We start from the raw sequence: 20250 nt of genomic DNA, 5'->3' as shown, positions 1-20250 counted from the left end.
GGATGGGAGTGGGGACTGCAGCATCTCTTGTGTTTATGTCAGGGATGGGAGTGGGGACCGCAGCATCTCTTGTGTTTATGTCAGGAATGGGAGTGGGGACCGCTGCAGCATCTCTTGTGTTTATGTCAGGGATGGGAGTGGGGACCGCAGCATCTCTTGTGTTTATGTCAGGAATGGGAGTGGGGACCGCTGCAGCATCTCTTGTGTTTATGTCAGGGATGGGAGTGGGGACTGCAGCATCTCTTGTGTTTATGTCAGGGATGGGAGTGGGGACTGCAGCATCTCTTGTGTTTATGTCAGGGATGGGAGTGGGGACTGCAGCATCTCTTGTGTTTATGTCAGGGATGGGAGTGGGGACTGCAGCATCTCTTGTGTTTATGTCAGGGATGGGAGTGGGGACCGCAGCATCTCTTGTGTTTATGTCAGGGATGGGAGTGGGGACCGCTGCAGCATCTCTTGTGTTTATGTCAGGGATGGGAGTGGGGACTGCAGCATCTCTTGTGTTTATGTCAGGGATGGGAGTGGGGACTGCAGCATCTCTTGTGTTTATGTCAGGGATGGGAGTGGGGACTGCAGCATCTTTTGTGTTTATGTCAGGGATGGGAGTGGGGACCGCAGCATCTCTTGTGTTTATTTCAGGGATGGGAGTGGGGACCGCTGCAGCATCTCTTGTGTTTATGTCAGGGATGGTAGTGGGGACCGCTGCAGCATCTCTCGTGTTTATGTCAGGGATGGGAGTGGGGACTGCAGCATCTCTCGTGTTTATGTCAGGGATGGGAGTGGGGACTGCAGCATCTCTTGTGTTTATGTCAGGGATGGGAGTGGGGACCGCAGCATCTCTTGTGTTTATGTCAGGGATGGGAGTGGGGACCGCAGCATCTCTTGTGTTTATGTCAGGGATGGGAGTGGGGACTGCAGCATCTCTTGTGTTTATGTGAGGGATGGGAGTGGGGACCGCAGCAGCTCTTGTGTTTATGTCAGGGATGGGAGTGGGGACCGCAGCATCTCTTGTGTTTATGTCAGGGATGGGAGTGGGGACCGCAGCATCTCTTGTGATTATGTCAGGGATGGGAGTGGGGACCGCTGCAGCATCTCTTGTGTTTATGTCAGGGATGGTAGTGGGGACCGCTGCAGCATCTCTCGTGTTTATGTCAGGGATGGGAGTGGGGACTGCAGCATCTCTTGTGTTTATGTCAGGGATGGGAGTGGGGACCGCAGCATCTCTTGTGTTTATGTCAGGGATGGGAGTGGGGACTGCAGCATCTCTTGTGTTTATGTCAGGGATGGGAGTGGGGACTGCAGCATCTCTTGTGTTTATGTCAGGGATGGGAGTGGGGACTGCAGCATCTCTTGTGTTTATGTCAGGGATGGGAGTGGGGACTGCAGCATCTCTTGTGTTTATGTCAGGGATGGGTGTGGGGACCGCAGCATCTCTTGTGTTTATGTCAGGGATGGGAGTGGGGATTGCAGCATCTCTTGTGTTTATGTCAGGGATGGGAGTGGGGACTGCAGCATCTCTTGTGTTTATGTCAGGGATGGGAGTGGGGACTGCAGCATCTCTTGTGTTTATGTCAGGGATGGGAGTGGGGACCGCAGCATCTCTTGTGTTTATGTCAGGAATGGGAGTGGGGACCGCTGCAGCATCTCTTGTGTTTATGTCAGGGATGGGAGTGGGGACTGCAGCATCTCTTGTGTTTATGTCAGGGATGGGAGTGGGGATTGCAGCATCTCTTGTGTTTATGTCAGGGATGGGAGTGGGGACTGCAGCATCTCTTGTGTTTATGTCAGGGATGGGAGTGGGGACTGCAGCATCTCTTGTGTTTATGTCAGGGATGGGAGTGGGGACCGCAGCATCTTTTGTGTTTATGTCAGGGATGGGAGTGGGGACCGCAGCATCTCTTGTGTTTATTTCAGGGATGGGAGTGGGGACCGCTGCAGCATCTCTTGTGTTTATGTCAGGGATGGTAGTGGGGACCGCTGCAGCATCTCTCGTGTTTATGTCAGGGATGGGAGTGGGGACTGCAGCATCTCTTGTGTTTATGTCAGGGATGGGAGTGGGGACTGCAGCATCTCTTGTGTTTATGTCAGGGATGGGAGTGGGGACCGCAGCATCTCTTGTGTTTATGTCAGGGATGGGAGTGGGGACCGCAGCATCTCTTGTGTTTATGTCAGGGATGGGAGTGGGGACCGCAGCATCTCTTGTGTTTATGTCAGGGATGGGAGTGGGTACTGCAGCATCTCTTGTGTTTATGTGAGGGATGGGAGTGGGGACCGCAGCAGCTCTTGTGTTTATGTCAGGGATGGGAGTGGGGACCGCAGCATCTCTTGTGTTTATGTCAGGGATGGGAGTGGGGACTGCAGCATCTCTTGTGATTATGTCAGGGATGGGAGTGGGGACTGCAGCATCTCTTGTGTTTATGTCAGGGATGGGAGTGGGGACCGCAGCATCTCTTGTGTTTATGTCAGGGATGGGAGTGGGGACTGCAGCATCTCTTGTGTTTATGTCAGGGATGGGAGTGGGGACCGCAGCATCTCTTGTGTTTATGTCAGGGATGGGAGTGGGGACCGCAGCATCTCTTGTGTTTATGTCAGGGATGGGAGTGGGGACTGCAGCATTTCTTGTGTTTATGTCAGGGATGGGAGTGGGGACCGCAGCATCTCTTGTGTTTATGTCAGGGATGGGAGTGGGGACTGCAGCATCTCTTGTGTTTATGTCAGGGATGGGAGTGGGGACTGCAGCATCTCTTGTGTTTATGTCAGGGATGGGAGTGGGGACTGCAGCATCTCTTGTGTTTATGTCAGGGATGGGAGTGGCGACCGCAGCATCTCTTGTGTTTATGTCAGGAATGGGAGTGGGGACCGCTGCAGCATCTCTTGTGTTTATGTCAGGGATGGGAGTGGGGACTGCAGCATCTCTTGTGTTTATGTCAGGGATGGGAGTGGGGACTGCAGCATCTCTTGTGTTTATGTCAGGGATGGGAGTGGGGACTGCAGCATCTCTTGTGTTTATGTCAGGGATGGGAGTGGGGACTGCAGCATCTCTTGTGTTTATGTCAGGGATGGGAGTGGGGACCGCAGCATCTTTTGTGTTTATGTCAGGGATGGGAGTGGGGACCGCAGCATCTCTTGTGTTTATTTCAGGGATGGGAGTGGGGACCGCTGCAGCATCTCTTGTGTTTATGTCAGGGATGGTAGTGGGGACCGCTGCAGCATCTCTCGTGTTTATGTCAGGGATGGGAGTGGGGACTGCAGCATCTCTTGTGTTTATGTCAGGGATGGGAGTGGGGACTGCAGCATCTCTTGTGTTTATGTCAGGGATGGGAGTGGGGACCGCAGCATCTCTTGTGTTTATGTCAGGGATGGGAGTGGGGACCGCAGCATCTCTTGTGTTTATGTCAGGGATGGGAGTGGGGACCGCAGCATCTCTTGTGTTTATGTCAGGGATGGGAGTGGGTACTGCAGCATCTCTTGTGTTTATGTGAGGGATGGGAGTGGGGACCGCAGCAGCTCTTGTGTTTATGTCAGGGATGGGAGTGGGGACCGCAGCATCTCTTGTGTTTATGTCAGGGATGGGAGTGGGGACTGCAGCATCTCTTGTGATTATGTCAGGGATGGGAGTGGGGACTGCAGCATCTCTTGTGTTTATGTCAGGGATGGGAGTGGGGACCGCAGCATCTCTTGTGTTTATGTCAGGGATGGGAGTGGGGACTGCAGCATCTCTTGTGTTTATGTCAGGGATGGGAGTGGGGACCGCAGCATCTCTTGTGTTTATGTCAGGGATGGGAGTGGGGACCGCAGCATCTCTTGTGTTTATGTCAGGGATGGGAGTGGGGACTGCAGCATTTCTTGTGTTTATGTCAGGGATGGGAGTGGGGACCGCAGCATCTCTTGTGTTTATGTCAGGGATGGGAGTGGGGACTGCAGCATCTCTTGTGTTTATGTCAGGGATGGGAGTGGGGACCGCAGCATCTCTTGTGTTTATGTCAGGGATGGGAGTGGGGACTGCAGCATCTCTTGTGTTTATGTCAGGGATGGGAGTGGGGACCGCAGCATCTCTTGTGTTTATGTCAGGGATGGGAGTGGGGACTGCAGCATCTCTTGTGTTTATGTCAGGGATGGGAGTGGGGACTGCAGCATCTCTTGTGTTTATGTCAGGGATGGGAGTGGGGACCGCAGCATCTCTTGTGTTTATGTCAGGGATGGGAGTGGGGACTGCAGCATCTCTTGTGTTTATGTCAGGGATGGGAGTGGGGACCGCAGCATCTCTTGTGTTTATGTCAGGGATGGGAGTGGGGACTGCAGCATCTCTTGTGTTTATGTCAGGGATGGGAGTGGGGACTGCAGCATCTCTTGTGTTTATGTCAGGGATGGGAGTGGGGACTGCAGCATCTCTTGTGTTTATGTCAGGGATGGGAGTGGGGACTGCAGCATCTCTTGTGTTTATGTCAGGGATGGGAGTGGGGACTGCAGCATCTCTTGTGTTTATGTCAGGGATGGGAGTGGGGACCGCAGCATCTCTTGTGTTTATGTCAGGGATGGGAGTGGGGACCGCAGCATCTCTTGTGTTTATGTCAGGGATGGGAGTGGGGACTGCAGCATTTCTTGTGTTTATGTCAGGGATGGGAGTGGGGACCGCAGCATCTCTTGTGTTTATGTCAGGGATGGGAGTGGGGACTGCAGCATCTCTTGTGTTTATGTCAGGGATGGGAGTGGGGACTGCAGCATCTCTTGTGTTTATGTCAGGGATGGGAGTGGGGACTGCAGCATCTCTTGTGTTTATGTCAGGGATGGGAGTGGCGACCGCAGCATCTCTTGTGTTTATGTCAGGAATGGGAGTGGGGACCGCTGCAGCATCTCTTGTGTTTATGTCAGGGATGGGAGTGGGGACTGCAGCATCTCTTGTGTTTATGTCAGGGATGGGAGTGGGGACTGCAGCATCTCTTGTGTTTATGTCAGGGATGGGAGTGGGGACTGCAGCATCTCTTGTGTTTATGTCAGGGATGGGAGTGGGGACTGCAGCATCTCTTGTGTTTATGTCAGGGATGGGAGTGGGGACCGCAGCATCTTTTGTGTTTATGTCAGGGATGGGAGTGGGGACCGCAGCATCTCTTGTGTTTATTTCAGGGATGGGAGTGGGGACCGCTGCAGCATCTCTTGTGTTTATGTCAGGGATGGTAGTGGGGACCGCTGCAGCATCTCTCGTGTTTATGTCAGGGATGGGAGTGGGGACTGCAGCATCTCTTGTGTTTATGTCAGGGATGGGAGTGGGGACTGCAGCATCTCTTGTGTTTATGTCAGGGATGGGAGTGGGGACCGCAGCATCTCTTGTGTTTATGTCAGGGATGGGAGTGGGGACCGCAGCATCTCTTGTGTTTATGTCAGGGATGGGAGTGGGGACCGCAGCATCTCTTGTGTTTATGTCAGGGATGGGAGTGGGTACTGCAGCATCTCTTGTGTTTATGTGAGGGATGGGAGTGGGGACCGCAGCAGCTCTTGTGTTTATGTCAGGGATGGGAGTGGGGACCGCAGCATCTCTTGTGTTTATGTCAGGGATGGGAGTGGGGACTGCAGCATCTCTTGTGATTATGTCAGGGATGGGAGTGGGGACTGCAGCATCTCTTGTGTTTATGTCAGGGATGGGAGTGGGGACCGCAGCATCTCTTGTGTTTATGTCAGGGATGGGAGTGGGGACTGCAGCATCTCTTGTGTTTATGTCAGGGATGGGAGTGGGGACCGCAGCATCTCTTGTGTTTATGTCAGGGATGGGAGTGGGGACTGCAGCATCTCTTGTGTTTATGTCAGGGATGGGAGTGGGGACCGCAGCATCTCTTGTGTTTATGTCAGGGATGGGAGTGGGGACTGCAGCATCTCTTGTGTTTATGTCAGGGATGGGAGTGGGGACCGCAGCATCTCTTGTGTTTATGTCAGGGATGGGAGTGGGGACTGCAGCATCTCTTGTGTTTATGTCAGGGATGGGAGTGGGGACCGCAGCATCTCTTGTGTTTATGTCAGGGATGGGAGTGGGGACTGCAGCATCTCTTGTGTTTATGTCAGGGATGGGAGTGGGGACCGCAGCATCTCTTGTGTTTATGTCAGGGATGGGAGTGGGGACTGCAGCATCTCTTGTGTTTATGTCAGGGATGGGAGTGGGGACTGCAGCATCTCTTGTGTTTATGTCAGGGATGGGAGTGGGGACCGCAGCATCTCTTGTGTTTATGTCAGGGATGGGAGTGGGGACTGCAGCATCTCTTGTGTTTATGTCAGGGATGGGAGTGGGGACCGCAGCATCTCTTGTGTTTATGTCAGGGATGGGAGTGGGGACCGCAGCATCTCTTGTGTTTATTTCAGGGATGGGAGTGGGGACCGCTGCAGCATCTCTTGTGTTTATGTCAGGGATGGTAGTGGGGACCGCTGCAGCATCTCTCGTGTTTATGTCAGGGATGGGAGTGGGGACTGCAGCATCTCTTGTGTTTATGTCAGGGATGGGAGTGGGGACTGCAGCATCTCTTGTGTTTATGTCAGGGATGGGAGTGGGGACTGCAGCATCTCTTGTGTTTATGTCAGGGATGGGAGTGGGGACTGCAGCATCTCTTGTGTTTATGTCAGGGATGGGAGTGGGGACCGCAGCATCTTTTGTGTTTATGTCAGGGATGGGAGTGGGGACCGCAGCATCTCTTGTGTTTATTTCAGGGATGGGAGTGGGGACTGCAGCATCTCTTGTGTTTATGTCAGGGATGGTAGTGGGGACCGCTGCAGCATCTCTCGTGTTTATGTCAGGGATGGGAGTGGGGACTGCAGCATCTCTTGTGTTTATGTCAGGGATGGGAGTGGGGACTGCAGCATCTCTTGTGTTTATGTCAGGGATGGGAGTGGGGACCGCAGCATCTCTTGTGTTTATGTCAGGGATGGGAGTGGGGACCGCAGCATCTCTTGTGTTTATGTCAGGGATGGGAGTGGGGACCGCAGCATCTCTTGTGTTTATGTCAGGGATGGGAGTGGGTACTGCAGCATCTCTTGTGTTTATGTGAGGGATGGGAGTGGGGACCGCAGCAGCTCTTGTGTTTATGTCAGGGATGGGAGTGGGGACCGCAGCATCTCTTGTGTTTATGTCAGGGATGGGAGTGGGGACTGCAGCATCTCTTGTGATTATGTCAGGGATGGGAGTGGGGACTGCAGCATCTCTTGTGTTTATGTCAGGGATGGGAGTGGGGACCGCAGCATCTCTTGTGTTTATGTCAGGGATGGGAGTGGGGACTGCAGCATCTCTTGTGTTTATGTCAGGGATGGGAGTGGGGACCGCAGCATCTCTTGTGTTTATGTCAGGGATGGGAGTGGGGACTGCAGCATCTCTTGTGTTTATGTCAGGGATGGGAGTGGGGACCGCAGCATCTCTTGTGTTTATGTCAGGGATGGGAGTGGGGACTGCAGCATCTCTTGTGTTTATGTCAGGGATGGGAGTGGGGACCGCAGCATCTCTTGTGTTTATGTCAGGGATGGGAGTGGGGACTGCAGCATCTCTTGTGTTTATGTCAGGGATGGGAGTGGGGACCGCAGCATCTCTTGTGTTTATGTCAGGGATGGGAGTGGGGACTGCAGCATCTCTTGTGTTTATGTCAGGGATGGGAGTGGGGACCGCAGCATCTCTTGTGTTTATGTCAGGGATGGGAGTGGGGACTGCAGCATCTCTTGTGTTTATGTCAGGGATGGGAGTGGGGACTGCAGCATCTCTTGTGTTTATGTCAGGGATGGGAGTGGGGACCGCAGCATCTCTTGTGTTTATGTCAGGGATGGGAGTGGGGACTGCAGCATCTCTTGTGTTTATGTCAGGGATGGGAGTGGGGACCGCAGCATCTCTTGTGTTTATGTCAGGGATGGGAGTGGGGACTGCAGCATCTCTTGTGTTTATGTCAGGGATGGGAGTGGGGACTGCAGCATCTCTTGTGTTTATGTCAGGGATGGGAGTGGGGACTGCAGCATCTCTTGTGTTTATGTCAGGGATGGGAGTGGGGACTGCAGCATCTCTTGTGTTTATGTCAGGGATGGGAGTGGGGACTGCAGCATCTCTTGTGTTTATGTCAGGGATGGGAGTGGGGACTGCAGCATCTCTTGTGTTTATGTCAGGGATGGGAGTGGGGACTGCAGCATCTCTTGTGTTTATGTCAGTGATGGGAGTGGGGACCGCTGCAGCATCTCTTGTGTTTATGTCAGGGATGGGAGTGGGGACTGCAGCATCTCTTGTGTTTATGTCAGGGATGGGAGTGGGGACTGCAGCATCTCTTGTGTTTATGTCAGGGATGGGAGTGGGGACCGCTGCAGCTTCTCTAATTAGAGAGGGTTTTGAAGAAGCAGAGTTGGAGACTCCTCTGAGTGTCTTTGAGTTCCTGCTGGAGGTAGCAGTCATTCCTCTGAACAAGAGGGTTAACTAGTTTGTTATTATCATTGTTGTCACATAATTGAAAATCTTGTTCTTGTGTACTGTTTGTACAAAACCAATTCATTACACAGTACATCGAGCTAGTAACAGAGGTAGAATGTAGAATAGACAGTAGCAGCTACAGAGAATGTCCCCTGCAGCTAGACAATGCTAGGACAACTGCCCAGCAGGCCATGAGTTTAGAGCTGGGTTTGGTTTTGTTGAATTTGGTGCTGAATCCTCTGGGTTGCAGGCCGATAAGGTGTTGTCCTTGACCTTTGTTGGAACAGTGCAGGAGTCAGGGTCAAAGTGACTGACAAATGGGCGTTCAAAATCACTCTTACAGCCAGGCACCCTGCCACCCTCAGACTCCAACGCCTTAACCTTGTGTTAGAGTTTCTAGTAGTAATGAAAGGTCTACCAACTGCATTATGTATAGTAGCTGGGTATTTCTAGCATTCAGCTGGGTTCCAGTAGCTGTTCTGATCTGTGTCCACTGATCCAGCACTGTCTTTCTCCCTCTTGTCTGTTCTTCTCCAATGGCTCTGCAGCTAACCAGCCTTCCCACTCTCAGTCAGCACCACCACCGCCAACACTTGTGTCCACAGCCTGCCTCAGCCTTCTTCCAGTCACAGGCTCTTTTCTCTCTGGTCTCAGCTGCTTAAAACATGCTTCCCACTTCTGGCGAAAGATCAGCATCCTAACACTTATGTTTTTCTCTCCACACTCTCTTCAGCCTTTTCTACTTGTGGACAGGCAATGCCTGCAGTTTCATTGTCTTCCTGTTCTCGTGACACAGAAGACTATGGAATAGTTTCATGTCTAACTGCCAACTTACTTCAGTCCTAAGTCAATAACATCTGATGGTTTCAATCTCAGTTATTCATAAGCTCACTGCCCAGTACTCTTAGATAGATTTCTGGATTTTTAATCCTGTGCTTGTTGTTTGTCTGAGTAACCAAGGAGTGTACCTCCAGGTAATTGTTAGGTTCTGGTGATTGTGAGAGTTTCATTTTTTGGGAGGTCTGTGGAGAACTGCAGAGTGCTGTATTCTAGATCCTGCACAAGACTGATAATGTCCTGTTGTTCTCTGACTTCCATAATCCGTATCAACGACTGGAAGAGGGGACCAAATGTTGATGATGCAGTAACTGGAGGCAGTATGGACTGTGAGAAGTTACAGAGAGGGTGGTGCAGGGAAATCTGCACACAAGGGGTGAATTGGAGGGGAGGGAGAGCAGAATATAGTGTGGAAAAGTGTTCATTTGCTTTTGTAGATGCTACAAGTGTCAGTGTTAGGGACCTAATGATGAAGGAACAAGTCAGAAATAGGCCATTCGGTGAGGTCTCAACCATAATTGCAACAATTCTTCTCTCCTAGTTCAATATTCTGCCCTATCGCCTTGAATTCCTTATTATTCAGATTCTGTTGGTCTTTTCAATGCAGTTATCACGGTCCTCTGAGTAAACATTCCCTCCTAATTTTAGTCCTAAATGAGCTACCTACTGTCCTGTGACTAGATCTTTGGCACCCGAGAATTTTTATATAGTTTCAGGTGGAATAGCCTCCACAGAGCCCTGATCTCATCATTGAGGCTGTCTGGGATTACCTGGAGAAACAGAGGCAGGCAAGATGGCCAAAGTCTGCAGATAAACTGTGGCAAGTTCTCCAAGATGCTCGGAATAACCTGCCAGCTGATTTTCTGATAAAACTGAATGACAGTGTACCCAAGAAAACTGATGAAGTTTTAAAGGCAAATGGTAGTCACACCAAATATTGACTTGATTTAGAATTTTTTTTACTGTTTATTGCTCTTTATAGTATTTTTTGATACTTAGAAACTTTACATTTTGTTATTTTTGAAAGCATCTTCACTTTGCAGGTTTTTTTACCTGTACCTAAGACTTTTGCACAGTACTGAATATTACCTTGTTACAATGAAGGGGGCCATCCAGCCAGTACACTGGCTGTCAGACCAATCCCAACAGTCTCTCTCATTCTCCCATTTACTTTCCTTAAACCCATTCTCCTCACATCTCCACCAGCTCTCTGCCCCTGGATTCTAGCAGTCACCTCCACCCTGGGGCAAACAGGAGTGGCCAGTTCACGCATCAACCCACACGTCCCTGGGATGTGTGAGGAAAATGGAGCACCCAGCACAATCACGGAGAGGATGTCCAAACTCCACACAGATAACACTCGGAGATCAGCAGATCCCACCGACAGATGAAACATTCTCACAAGGCCAGGTGGACACAGGGATCGTGTTCCCCTGGCTGGGAGTCTAGAATCAGGATAAGCAGTTGAACATTCAGAACTGAGAATCAAAGAAATGTCTTTACCCAGAAGGTGGTAAATCATTGAATCTTTCTACAGGGGGCTGTGGAGGCTCAGTCATAGATCAATGGATTAGTGTATTCTAAGGAAGATGTAGGATGTATATATGAGAGACCAGCCACAATCATCTTAAATGTATAACCACCACGAGGGGTAGAATTGCCTGCTCCAGCTTCTCTTGTCACATTTGGAAGTTTGCAAGTTACTTCTGCATTCAGAGATTATTTCCAAATGAATGTTTCTTTTCATCTAAGCTACCTCCCTCTTTGCATCAGAGCAGATGAAGGGTCTTGGCCCGACATGTTCCCTGTACCCCTGCAGACGCTGCTTGACCAGTTGCTCCCTCTTTGCATTTTCCTCGCTGACTTCTCTTCCCAGTCTCATGCTGCAAATACCCTAACTGTAGCTCGAACAACTGGCTTGCTAAGTAGTACGTTGTGTCGATTATTTGAAGACAGTTTATTTTGAAGATGTACACAAGGTGACATCTTGGCGCTTTAGTAAATGGAACTCTCTTTATTTTCTAGGACCAGTTGTTGTTTTGTGATGACTGTGACCGGGGTTACCATATGTACTGTTTAAACCCACCAATGGTGCACCCTCCTGAAGGTACGGTATTCACTAGCAGATGTACTGTCACTTAATTGAGATTTTCTGAATCCCCAGAAACTTGTTCTCAACCCCTCATTTTTGTTTTGGTTCAACTTTGTGACCCCAGTCTGGATGGATTTTACTAATGTGCGTGAAAGAGCTCCTGCGGACCATCGATGTGCACAGTTGAGCATGGTAGTCCTAAGAATTATGGTCTTATTGTGGCAATGGTGGGATTCTTCCTGCTTGAGGTGGGTTACAATCCCCTGATGCATATTTCAACAACTACTGCACTCAGTTGTCAAGGCTCAGCGAAGCAGAGGACTACGACGAGGCCCGAGGGGCACAGCTGGTAGAGCCACATTTCGCAGGGTCAATCCTGACCTCTGACATTGTCCCTGTGGAGTCCCTTCATGACCAAAAGCCCCAGATTCCACACAGCCAAAAGGCGTGCAGGTTCGTAACTGATGGCTGTGAAGTTGTGTATGTGAGTGGAAGAATAAAGTGGAATTGCTGGGTGTGCTGGGAGAATGGGATTAGTGCAGGATTAGTTTAAGTGGGTGGTGGTTGACATGGAATCAGTGGACCAAAGGGACAGTTTCCTTGGTTAACTTTCCACAGACTGTTGTTGGTCGGGTGGGTGAAGCTCGCAGGGTCACAGATGGACAGCTAAGGGTGTTGTGTTCCTAGTTAGGGCCCTCTCAGGCTCGGTCTGTCACTCACTCTCCTGGACAGTGGGCACAGAAGGCCAACAGCTGTGAGAGACAGGCTACACTATTGACCTTTACTGCGGCAGGGTATCTGATCCCACCTCTTCACCACAGTGGCGGGGAGGAGGCTGCCGTCAGATCATCCCCAGTCTCACTGAAGAGTGAGGCAGGGTCAAAGGACCAAGTGGCCTTCCGCTCCTAATCCATTGGTCAATGGCAGTGGGAAGAGTTGAGATGTTGGTCAATGCAGGCAGTCGCGGATCAAAAGCAGGGAACAGGTTCTAGCGAGCTGAATAACCTCACAAGGTCAGTAATCTTGGAGCGGCTACCGTCACTGCCTCACAGTGCCAGAATGCCAGGTTCAATCCTGACCTCGGGTGTTGTCTGTGTGGAGTTTGTATGTTCTCCCTCTGACTGTGTGGGGTCTGCCCCACCCCCTCAGGTGGGTACACCTGTTTCCTCATCCCAAAGATGTGGATTGGTGGGTTAATTGGTCACTATAAATTGGCATGTAGGAGATTGGTGGGAAGAATAGCTAACAGGAAAGGTTAGGGGGGAAATGCCAATGTAGACTCAATGAGCTGAATGTTGACCTACTTTGGAAGGGAACTTGGAAGTATCTGTGCTCTGGCCCACTGCACAGCCTTGCCATGCTGGTCAATGGTGCGTGGTCCATTCGCTGGGCTCCCAGCACAGACAGAGCACTGGTCTGCACTCAACTCAACAAGTCTCCGACCATGCCTACAAATCCCACTGTCACGGTGTGTTTAGTTTCTGGCTGATTACACTGGGCTGTGTGTGGCTCTCTCCTCCCACTCCCTTTGAAGATTGGTTTACTGTTGGGACGTCTACCAAGATACAGTGAAAAACATTTGTTTGTATACCATCCAGGCAGATCAAGCCATGCTTAAGACAGTAAAACGGGAAAATGAATGCAGAGTATAACTATTAATATAAAGATTAGCTTTACTTGCCAGACGTACATTGACACCTGGAAACATTCAGTGAAATGCATCGTTTGTGTCGAATCAACTCAGCGAGGACTGTGTTAAGCAGCTGACAAGTGACGCTGTGTTTCCGGGGTCGACACAGCGTGCCTAGATTCACTAACTCTAAATGGAAGTCTTTGGACTGTGGGAGGAAACCAGAGCACCTGGAGGAAACCCACATGCTCATGGGAAGAGCGTAGAAACTCCTTAAAGACAGTGGCGAGAATTGAACCCCAACATTAATTGCTGCCGCTGAAATAGGTCCGTGCTACTGTGCTGTCCTTCAGCTTCTGTACTGGCTGGCAACGTGCAAAGGTCACAATGAAGTCCATCCAAAGTTCATCTTTATCATATAACTGTCCATACCCAACTCTATGTCCCACATTCCACAATCCCTATTCAAGCCGCAGCCAGCGTGTGTAGCTCCGTCTTACCCTCCACACCCTCTCTAGACCGGGGCCGTCCTCTCATGCCCTTTTCCTGTCTGCTGGACAACCATCAGTGAAAGTACAGGGTGACAGAGCCACTTTTCTCACTCTTAAGGGGTAGGAAAGGGGGAAAGTAACAAGCTAAGTTTGTTGACCAGTGGAGTTCTTCCAGAGCTCTGTAAGTTAATCTGTTGTTTCTGCCTGCCCTTGTCCCACTGAATTTACCTCGACTCTATCTTATCAATGTGCCCAACCCCTTGTCCACTCCCTTCCTACATATGTGATGCCACGCATGCTTCCAAAAACATTCACTGGCTTGGTTACCTCTCATCTGAAAAGCCTGATAAACCACTTTCAGTGAGGTTAGTGCAATCCATAAGTATCGGTTTGCCTGTGATGTAAAGGGGAAAAAACAGCAATATGCAAAATGGGATGGGTCGAAGGAGAAATATATGACATGCAACGATTAGAAGAACTGTTGAATAGTCCGTACTTACTAAGACATGCTGGGAATTTGTAAACATTATGTTCTTTCTCACCTACAGGAAGCTGGAGTTGTCACTTGTGCCTGGAGCAACTGAAGGAAAAGGCTTCTGCTTGTGTCAGCAAACCCTAGTTCAGTGTCTTCAAGTTTTATATTTTTTTTAAATCAGTTTAATGTAGATGCCCATGGTCAGTACTTGCACATTCAGGCTAAAATATGAACCTTTTACAAAGTGTGAAGATGAAGCAAAGTATTACTACGTTTAGCCTGTAGTCCAATATTGCCGTCATGCCGAGTTTGATTGTTGTCACTTCCCTGTGTGTCATTAGAATCCTCACTGGCTGTTCTTTACAGTTCCATTGCCTTTAGCCACTCAGCTCACTTTGCAAAATGACACAAAGGTTCCCATCTTCTTAAACATTAATAACTGAAATTGCCTTTGAAGTTCCTAATTAGTTACTGAAATATCCTGAGTTCCCTAAAGTTGTGCATTTACAAGATTTGGTAAAAAAACAGTAAACTAAATACTAGTTTGTTTGAAAGTATATTATCCAATAAAACAAAGGAATAACAGATAACTCACGGGAGCGTGGGACTGAGGTAGTATTTCCAAATGGAGCATTGCCCTAGTCCCATTCCCTAGCTCTGTGAAACACCCGAGCCTCAGCTAACGTGGCTCTACGGAACGTAGTCAGAGACTGAACAACCAGTCATCAATCCTGATCTTAATGTTGTACACTACAGAAATAGCCAGTGTTAACCTTAAACTTGAAAGTTTACATTCAACAGCATTATTGTTTTTTTACACGTGTTCATTATCAACCTGAACAAGTTGGCAAGATTTTTTTTATCAGCTGTCTGTCAGTTTGTGTTTTTCATTTGAAGACTTGCTGTTGAGAATAGTTGCTTCAGAGAAGGTCTAACACAAAGCACCAGCTCGGCTCTATCCTCTCAGTTCACTGTCGCATTCTAACATAACTTCACTCAGTTCCTAAATAAGATGCCAGTATATTCTCTGATAAGGTGAAAGATAATTCCATTATGTTAGACTTTGGTGAGAGTATCAATGTTTTTGTGGTTATTGTGTGGTGTTAATAATCAAGAATATTAGCATATCTGTATCAGTATTTTATAGAGCTCATCAGATCTAAAACCAGTGTAGAAATTGTGTGTGCTTATTTGTTTACAGTTCAGATGCTCAAGGTAGTCTATTAGTGTACTTTCTTGTCACTGTAACCAAGGAACTGGGAATTCTTGTGGTATGTCAATGCTGCACTGTCAGAGATGTGCTATCTTTCGAGTGAAATGTTACACCAAACCCGTCGACCTCTTTGGGTAAAGGACCCTGTGACACTGGAAGGTGGGTTAACCTGGCTGACTTTAAGCCTTTCACCAATCTCACTAAACATCTATTACTTTTACATATTACTCTGCAGATTTCAAAGTTACTACTGTGGTTTCCAGTAGTTCACAAGCCAAGGGCACTAAGATTGTGAATGACACTACAGAGAGAAAAAAAACAGACTGGGTTTTGTTTTTAATTTATTTCTGAATATGCCCCACGAGAGCTCATTGTATTTTGGAGTTAGCCCAACAATTAGGCTTTGTGGTTCTCCCCAACCTGCCACAAGCCTCTTCTTGTGTTGACGAAGTTAAATATCAATGCACACCTGCCGCTGGGGTGTGTTAATTCAGGAAGATCCCTGCTGCCTTTTCTCTTTAATACGATGTGCCAATGGGAATTCACACTGTCTTATTTTGCAGGTAAGGGGAGGTTTTGTTTAACTGCTTGATGCATCTCCTTCCCTGTATTTATGCATTCAAGCTGCCATTCCCAACACTAGCCCCCCTTACTTCTGGGGCCCACTTCCTTTCTCTGCATGCAGTGGGTCCCAGCCCAGCGACCTTCAGGCAGGATACGAAGAAAGCATCACAGCCAAGCTCACTATGTCCACTTCGCCCTTTGAATAGAAGGAAATGAGCTGTCTGAACAAATCCACCACGCCAGTGTTATCTCTTTATTTATTTATTGAGATTCGGCACAAAATAAGCTCTTTTGTTACTTTGAGCCATGCTACCCAGCAATCCCCTGTTTTAACCCTAGCCTAATCACGGGACAGTTTACCAGTGGCAGTGCATGGAACCTGGAGCGCCCAGAGAAAATGTACTCCTTACAGGCAGCAGCAAGAAAGGAGCCCAGGCCGCTGGTACTGTAAATCCTTACAGGCAGCGGCGAGAAAGGAGCCCAGGCCGCTGGTACTGTAAATCCTTACAGGCAGCGGCGAGAAAGGAGCCCAGGCCGCTGGTACTGTAAATCCTTACAGGCAGTGGCGAGAAAGGAGCCCAGGCCGCTGGTACTGTAAATCCTTGTGCTAACCACTACAGTACAATGATCTGATGTTTTTGTTGCAGCATTGGAGACCTGGTCGCAGGTCAGTTATTCATAAGTAATCCTTGATGTCTTTGCTCTTCTAGGGACTAATAATTGGGCAAAATTGACAGTGTTTAAGCTGTCCTCATGATGTGGTTTACTCAGTGGCCACTTACAGGTTCAATGTGTAATTGGGATCATTTTACAGGTCCTGTAATAGTCAACGTTGACTTTATTGTCACATGCACAAGTGCATCTGAGAACTGATATCACAGGCACGTAACGTCGGACAAAGACATATCATACAGGGCAATGTCTCGACGAGCTTTACAAGTGAAATTAAAACCAGACCTACAGAATCAATGCCTCAAAGAAAGTCATTGGACGTGCCTGAACTACTGGTGTGTTAAACCCCTAACACTTTCTCCTCTTTGGGCAACGTTGAGCTGCACTGACTGTAAGCAGCTTAACTGGCTGGAACAACCACTGAATCCATTCAATTTACTCGTTTACCTAGCAATACAATGCAGAGTGGCACAGCACCCCACAGCCCAGATTAGCCCTAACCTAATGACAGGACAATTTACAATGGCCAGTTAATCCACCCGGTGAGAGCAAACGAGCGCCCGGGGAAAACCCACGCTTTCCACAAGGCACTGGAATCGAACTCTGAACTCAGGAGCGGCCAGAGCTGTAACAGCAATGTGCCAACCACTATCCTGCCCCAGCGCTCGGCTTATCCTACCTGGAAAGCACAAGTGTGAAACTCTCTGGTCTGCCCCGTTCCCTGGGTTCCTCCTGCCTGCTGTAAGTGTGTCGTGGCTGGAGCTGCTGTACTTGGTAAATTGATTTCTGAATCTCCATTACCCAGCAAGTTAGCTTAGTGAGCAGGATTTTAAAATAGTCTGCCTTTGGAGTGATTTGGTTCTTAGTGTACTCGAATGATTATCATACGTTTATCGTGTGGCCAGATCATCACAAGCCCCCCTCCCCATACACTGCTGGGGTGCCAGAGAAGTTGGTAGTTCATTTCACACTGGGAGGTGCAGGAGAATCCCTTCAGTGCCACAGTTGAAAGGAGTTCTTCCTGCTTTAGCTGGAAGTATGACAGGTGGTTATAGATTCCCCTCTGCTGTGGAGTAGAGCAAACTTTCAACTTGAAGCTGACTCCGCTTACCGCTTTCTATTAGTACTGAATGCACGACTTATCCAGCTAAGCAATGGTGAAAGAAAACTTGACAGATCAGGCAGGTAATACTGTTAAATTGCATCTTGTAGAATTTAACTGCTCCTCCTCCAAAATTCTGCCTTGGCAAAAACAAAACAAAGAAGAATGAAAAGTTCAGGGAGTGTTTGTGGAATCATATTCAGTCCATTAGTTATATTTATTTAAAGATATCTGCAGAGCCACTTGTTTGATAATCAATAGGTTTTGCAACAATTAGGCCAATTTTTTGAGAGTTTGCTTTAGTTTTCTGGGGAGGGAGAGGAAAGAGAGAAGAAAGGACTGATTTAGAATGCTCCATTATGTAATTAATCAAAGAAGCATTGTGAATCACAAGATAATATGAGATACTTACCCTGATTGGTCGAGGAATAAAACATATCCTGATTGGGTGGTGTTCTGAGAGGCAAAAGATGAAATGGAATTTCCTAGTTTCTTGGGAGTTAAGTTTTGAAGTGTGGAAGTCTAAGTTTCTCTGGGAGGGGGAGGGTGGAGGGTGTAAGTTTTTAAGGTGAGTGAGCAGACTGGGGGGCTGGCATCTCCCACCTCTTGTGCAGGTTACAAACATGGCAGACTCCCTTTCCACGGGGGTTAGAACCAACAGTTTGAAAGGGAGGATAACTCATACTGATCTTGTGCCACTTTAATTTATTCCTGTCCAAACTGCCTCTCTGCCTTGGAATGAGGTTTGCCAACTTTTACCGTCACGCTAGCCACCAGTTCCCACTGAGGACCAGACTGCGCAGACAGTGGTAATCATTCCCCTGACCACATTGGGCAGTGTGAGATGTCCAGTACAACTGAGAGGCTTCCTGAGTACACCAGGAGCAGACACAGACACAGCGGCTTCCTGAGTACACCAGGAGCAGACACAACCTTGGGGTCAGCCAGACCCCACTACTTCAGAGGCAAACACCCACCCACAGAAGGCTGACGCTCTCTCCCCGGAGTCAGACACTCACTCGCAGGAAAATCACCCCTGCAGCAGATAGATACCCTCTGCTGGTTCAGACACTCTTCCCAGAGCAGGCACCCACCACCAAGGCGGGTGGATACCTCCCCTGGGTCAGATAGCTTCCCCAGTCACAGATCCAGCCCCTTCCCTTGGCCGTGATGGACTGTGTCAGGGCTCGGTCCCAAAGCTTGGGAAGGGCCTGGTGTGGGACTGCAGAGGGGGGAGATTAGAGCAGGGTAGCTGAGGTGGCTCAAGGTGATGAGCCACCGGTTTACACAGCTGCAGAGTTGGTGATGTTGCTCCCTGCCCGCTGGCTGACTGGACCTATCTCTACATGGTTTGATGAGCCTGCAGTACACCACCCTGCACTTTATCAAAGGTCTTGGTTGGCTTTACTAGCATATGATTTCCAAAATAAACATTAATGCTGCTATTCCTATGATTGCTGCTCACAGACTCTGTAACTAAGGAGATGGTTTGTCAATATAGAGCCTCAAACCATACTAAAAGCATAATTTAAGATGTTTTGTTTTTCTAAATTCTGTGACTTTCCATTTGTATGTTTTTTTTGTACGTTAACTATTTTTGTATAGCTTCACATCTGTAACCAACATATCCAATGGAATAAAAAGCGATGGAGTTGGTGGTATTGGAGTTTGCATACTTGTAGTGTGCCTGTTGTTAGCCCAGGGGGCGCCATTTCAACATTTGTCTTCTGTTCCAGTAATCCCAGAAACTAAGTTAAAAATTAACTTCATGCACCTTTCTTTTAAACGCATTGAGCCCATGATTTATAAATGATCAATTGTAATACAAATTGCATTAGAATTGTAGAATCCCCTAGGTTGGCAGAGAATTATCTTAATAATTCTTTTTTTTAAATCAGATTTTCGAAGTCAAGTTTACTGTCCTATGCACAAGTACGCGTGTGTACAGATGCAATGAAAAAGTTATTCGCGGTAGCATCACAGGCACATAAGCTGCATTCACAGGAAAATATAAACGTTTTTTACAAGGACAAACACGATCAGAAGAAATAAACTAAAGTCCATTTTAGTGCGGAGTAATCACAGTAGTTATGATTAGAGGTGAGTTCAAGGACTGAATGGTTCATGGGAAGCAGCAATTTCATGAATTGAAAAGTGCCTATTTCTGATAAAGCATTAAACTCCTGCCATTTCCTCAGGCTGAGAACACTTAGCTTCCTTTCGAGGCCAATGGGTTCTAAGGCTGCAGGGCAAAAATCTGGAGTGACAGAAGATCTACTGGAGGAGCTCAATGTGTTGAGCAGCATCTGTAAGGGGACAGGAATTGTTGACATTTTTGGGTCAACACTCTGCTATCTCCCAGCTCAAGAGTCCCAGGTCCAATCCTGACCTCAGGCGCTGACTGTGTGGAGTTTCCATATGTCCACATCAACTTTCTCCAGGTGCTTTGCCTTCCCCCAGCATCCCAGGATGTGTAGGTTGGATGTGTAGATAGATTAGTAGATAGATTGTAGGTAGATTGGATGGTTAGTTGGTTGCTGTAAATTACTCCTGGTGTAGTTGGGTGTCAGGAGAACTGAGGTTGATCGGAATGTGTGAGGTAAAAGGTATGAAAGGGAAAGAACTGGGAATGGGGCCAAAGAGTTAGCTCACTGGTTGTTACTCGCTATACTCCAAAATCTGACTCCAACCTCTGGGGGTCTCATACTGTACAGCGTGGATGAGGACGCTCGGCTTTTATCACAGGAGTCGTAAAGGT

General features: G+C 48.4%; 1 protein-coding gene across 5 annotated transcripts in view; it reads left to right on the top strand.

The window, feature by feature from the left end:
* Nucleotides 1–18029, top strand: part of LOC132382365 (zinc finger protein DPF3-like) — a 207308-nt gene extending 189279 nt beyond the window's left edge. For all 5 annotated transcript variants that reach the window (XM_059952514.1, XM_059952493.1, XM_059952490.1 and 2 more), the window contains 2 exons: nucleotides 11279–11360; nucleotides 14015–18029. In XM_059952514.1, the coding sequence (XP_059808497.1) occupies nucleotides 11279–11360; nucleotides 14015–14085 (153 nt within the window). In that variant the 3' untranslated portion in view covers nucleotides 14086–18029. The remainder of the gene's footprint in view (nucleotides 1–11278; nucleotides 11361–14014) is intronic.
* Nucleotides 18030–20250: the final 2221 nt, after the last annotated feature.

This window comes from Hypanus sabinus, chromosome 2, assembly GCF_030144855.1.
Source record: "Hypanus sabinus isolate sHypSab1 chromosome 2, sHypSab1.hap1, whole genome shotgun sequence".
Taxonomy (NCBI): domain Eukaryota; kingdom Metazoa; phylum Chordata; class Chondrichthyes; order Myliobatiformes; family Dasyatidae; genus Hypanus; species Hypanus sabinus.
Note: the sequence above shows the minus strand (reverse complement) of the source record. Positions and strands in the feature narration are given on the sequence as shown.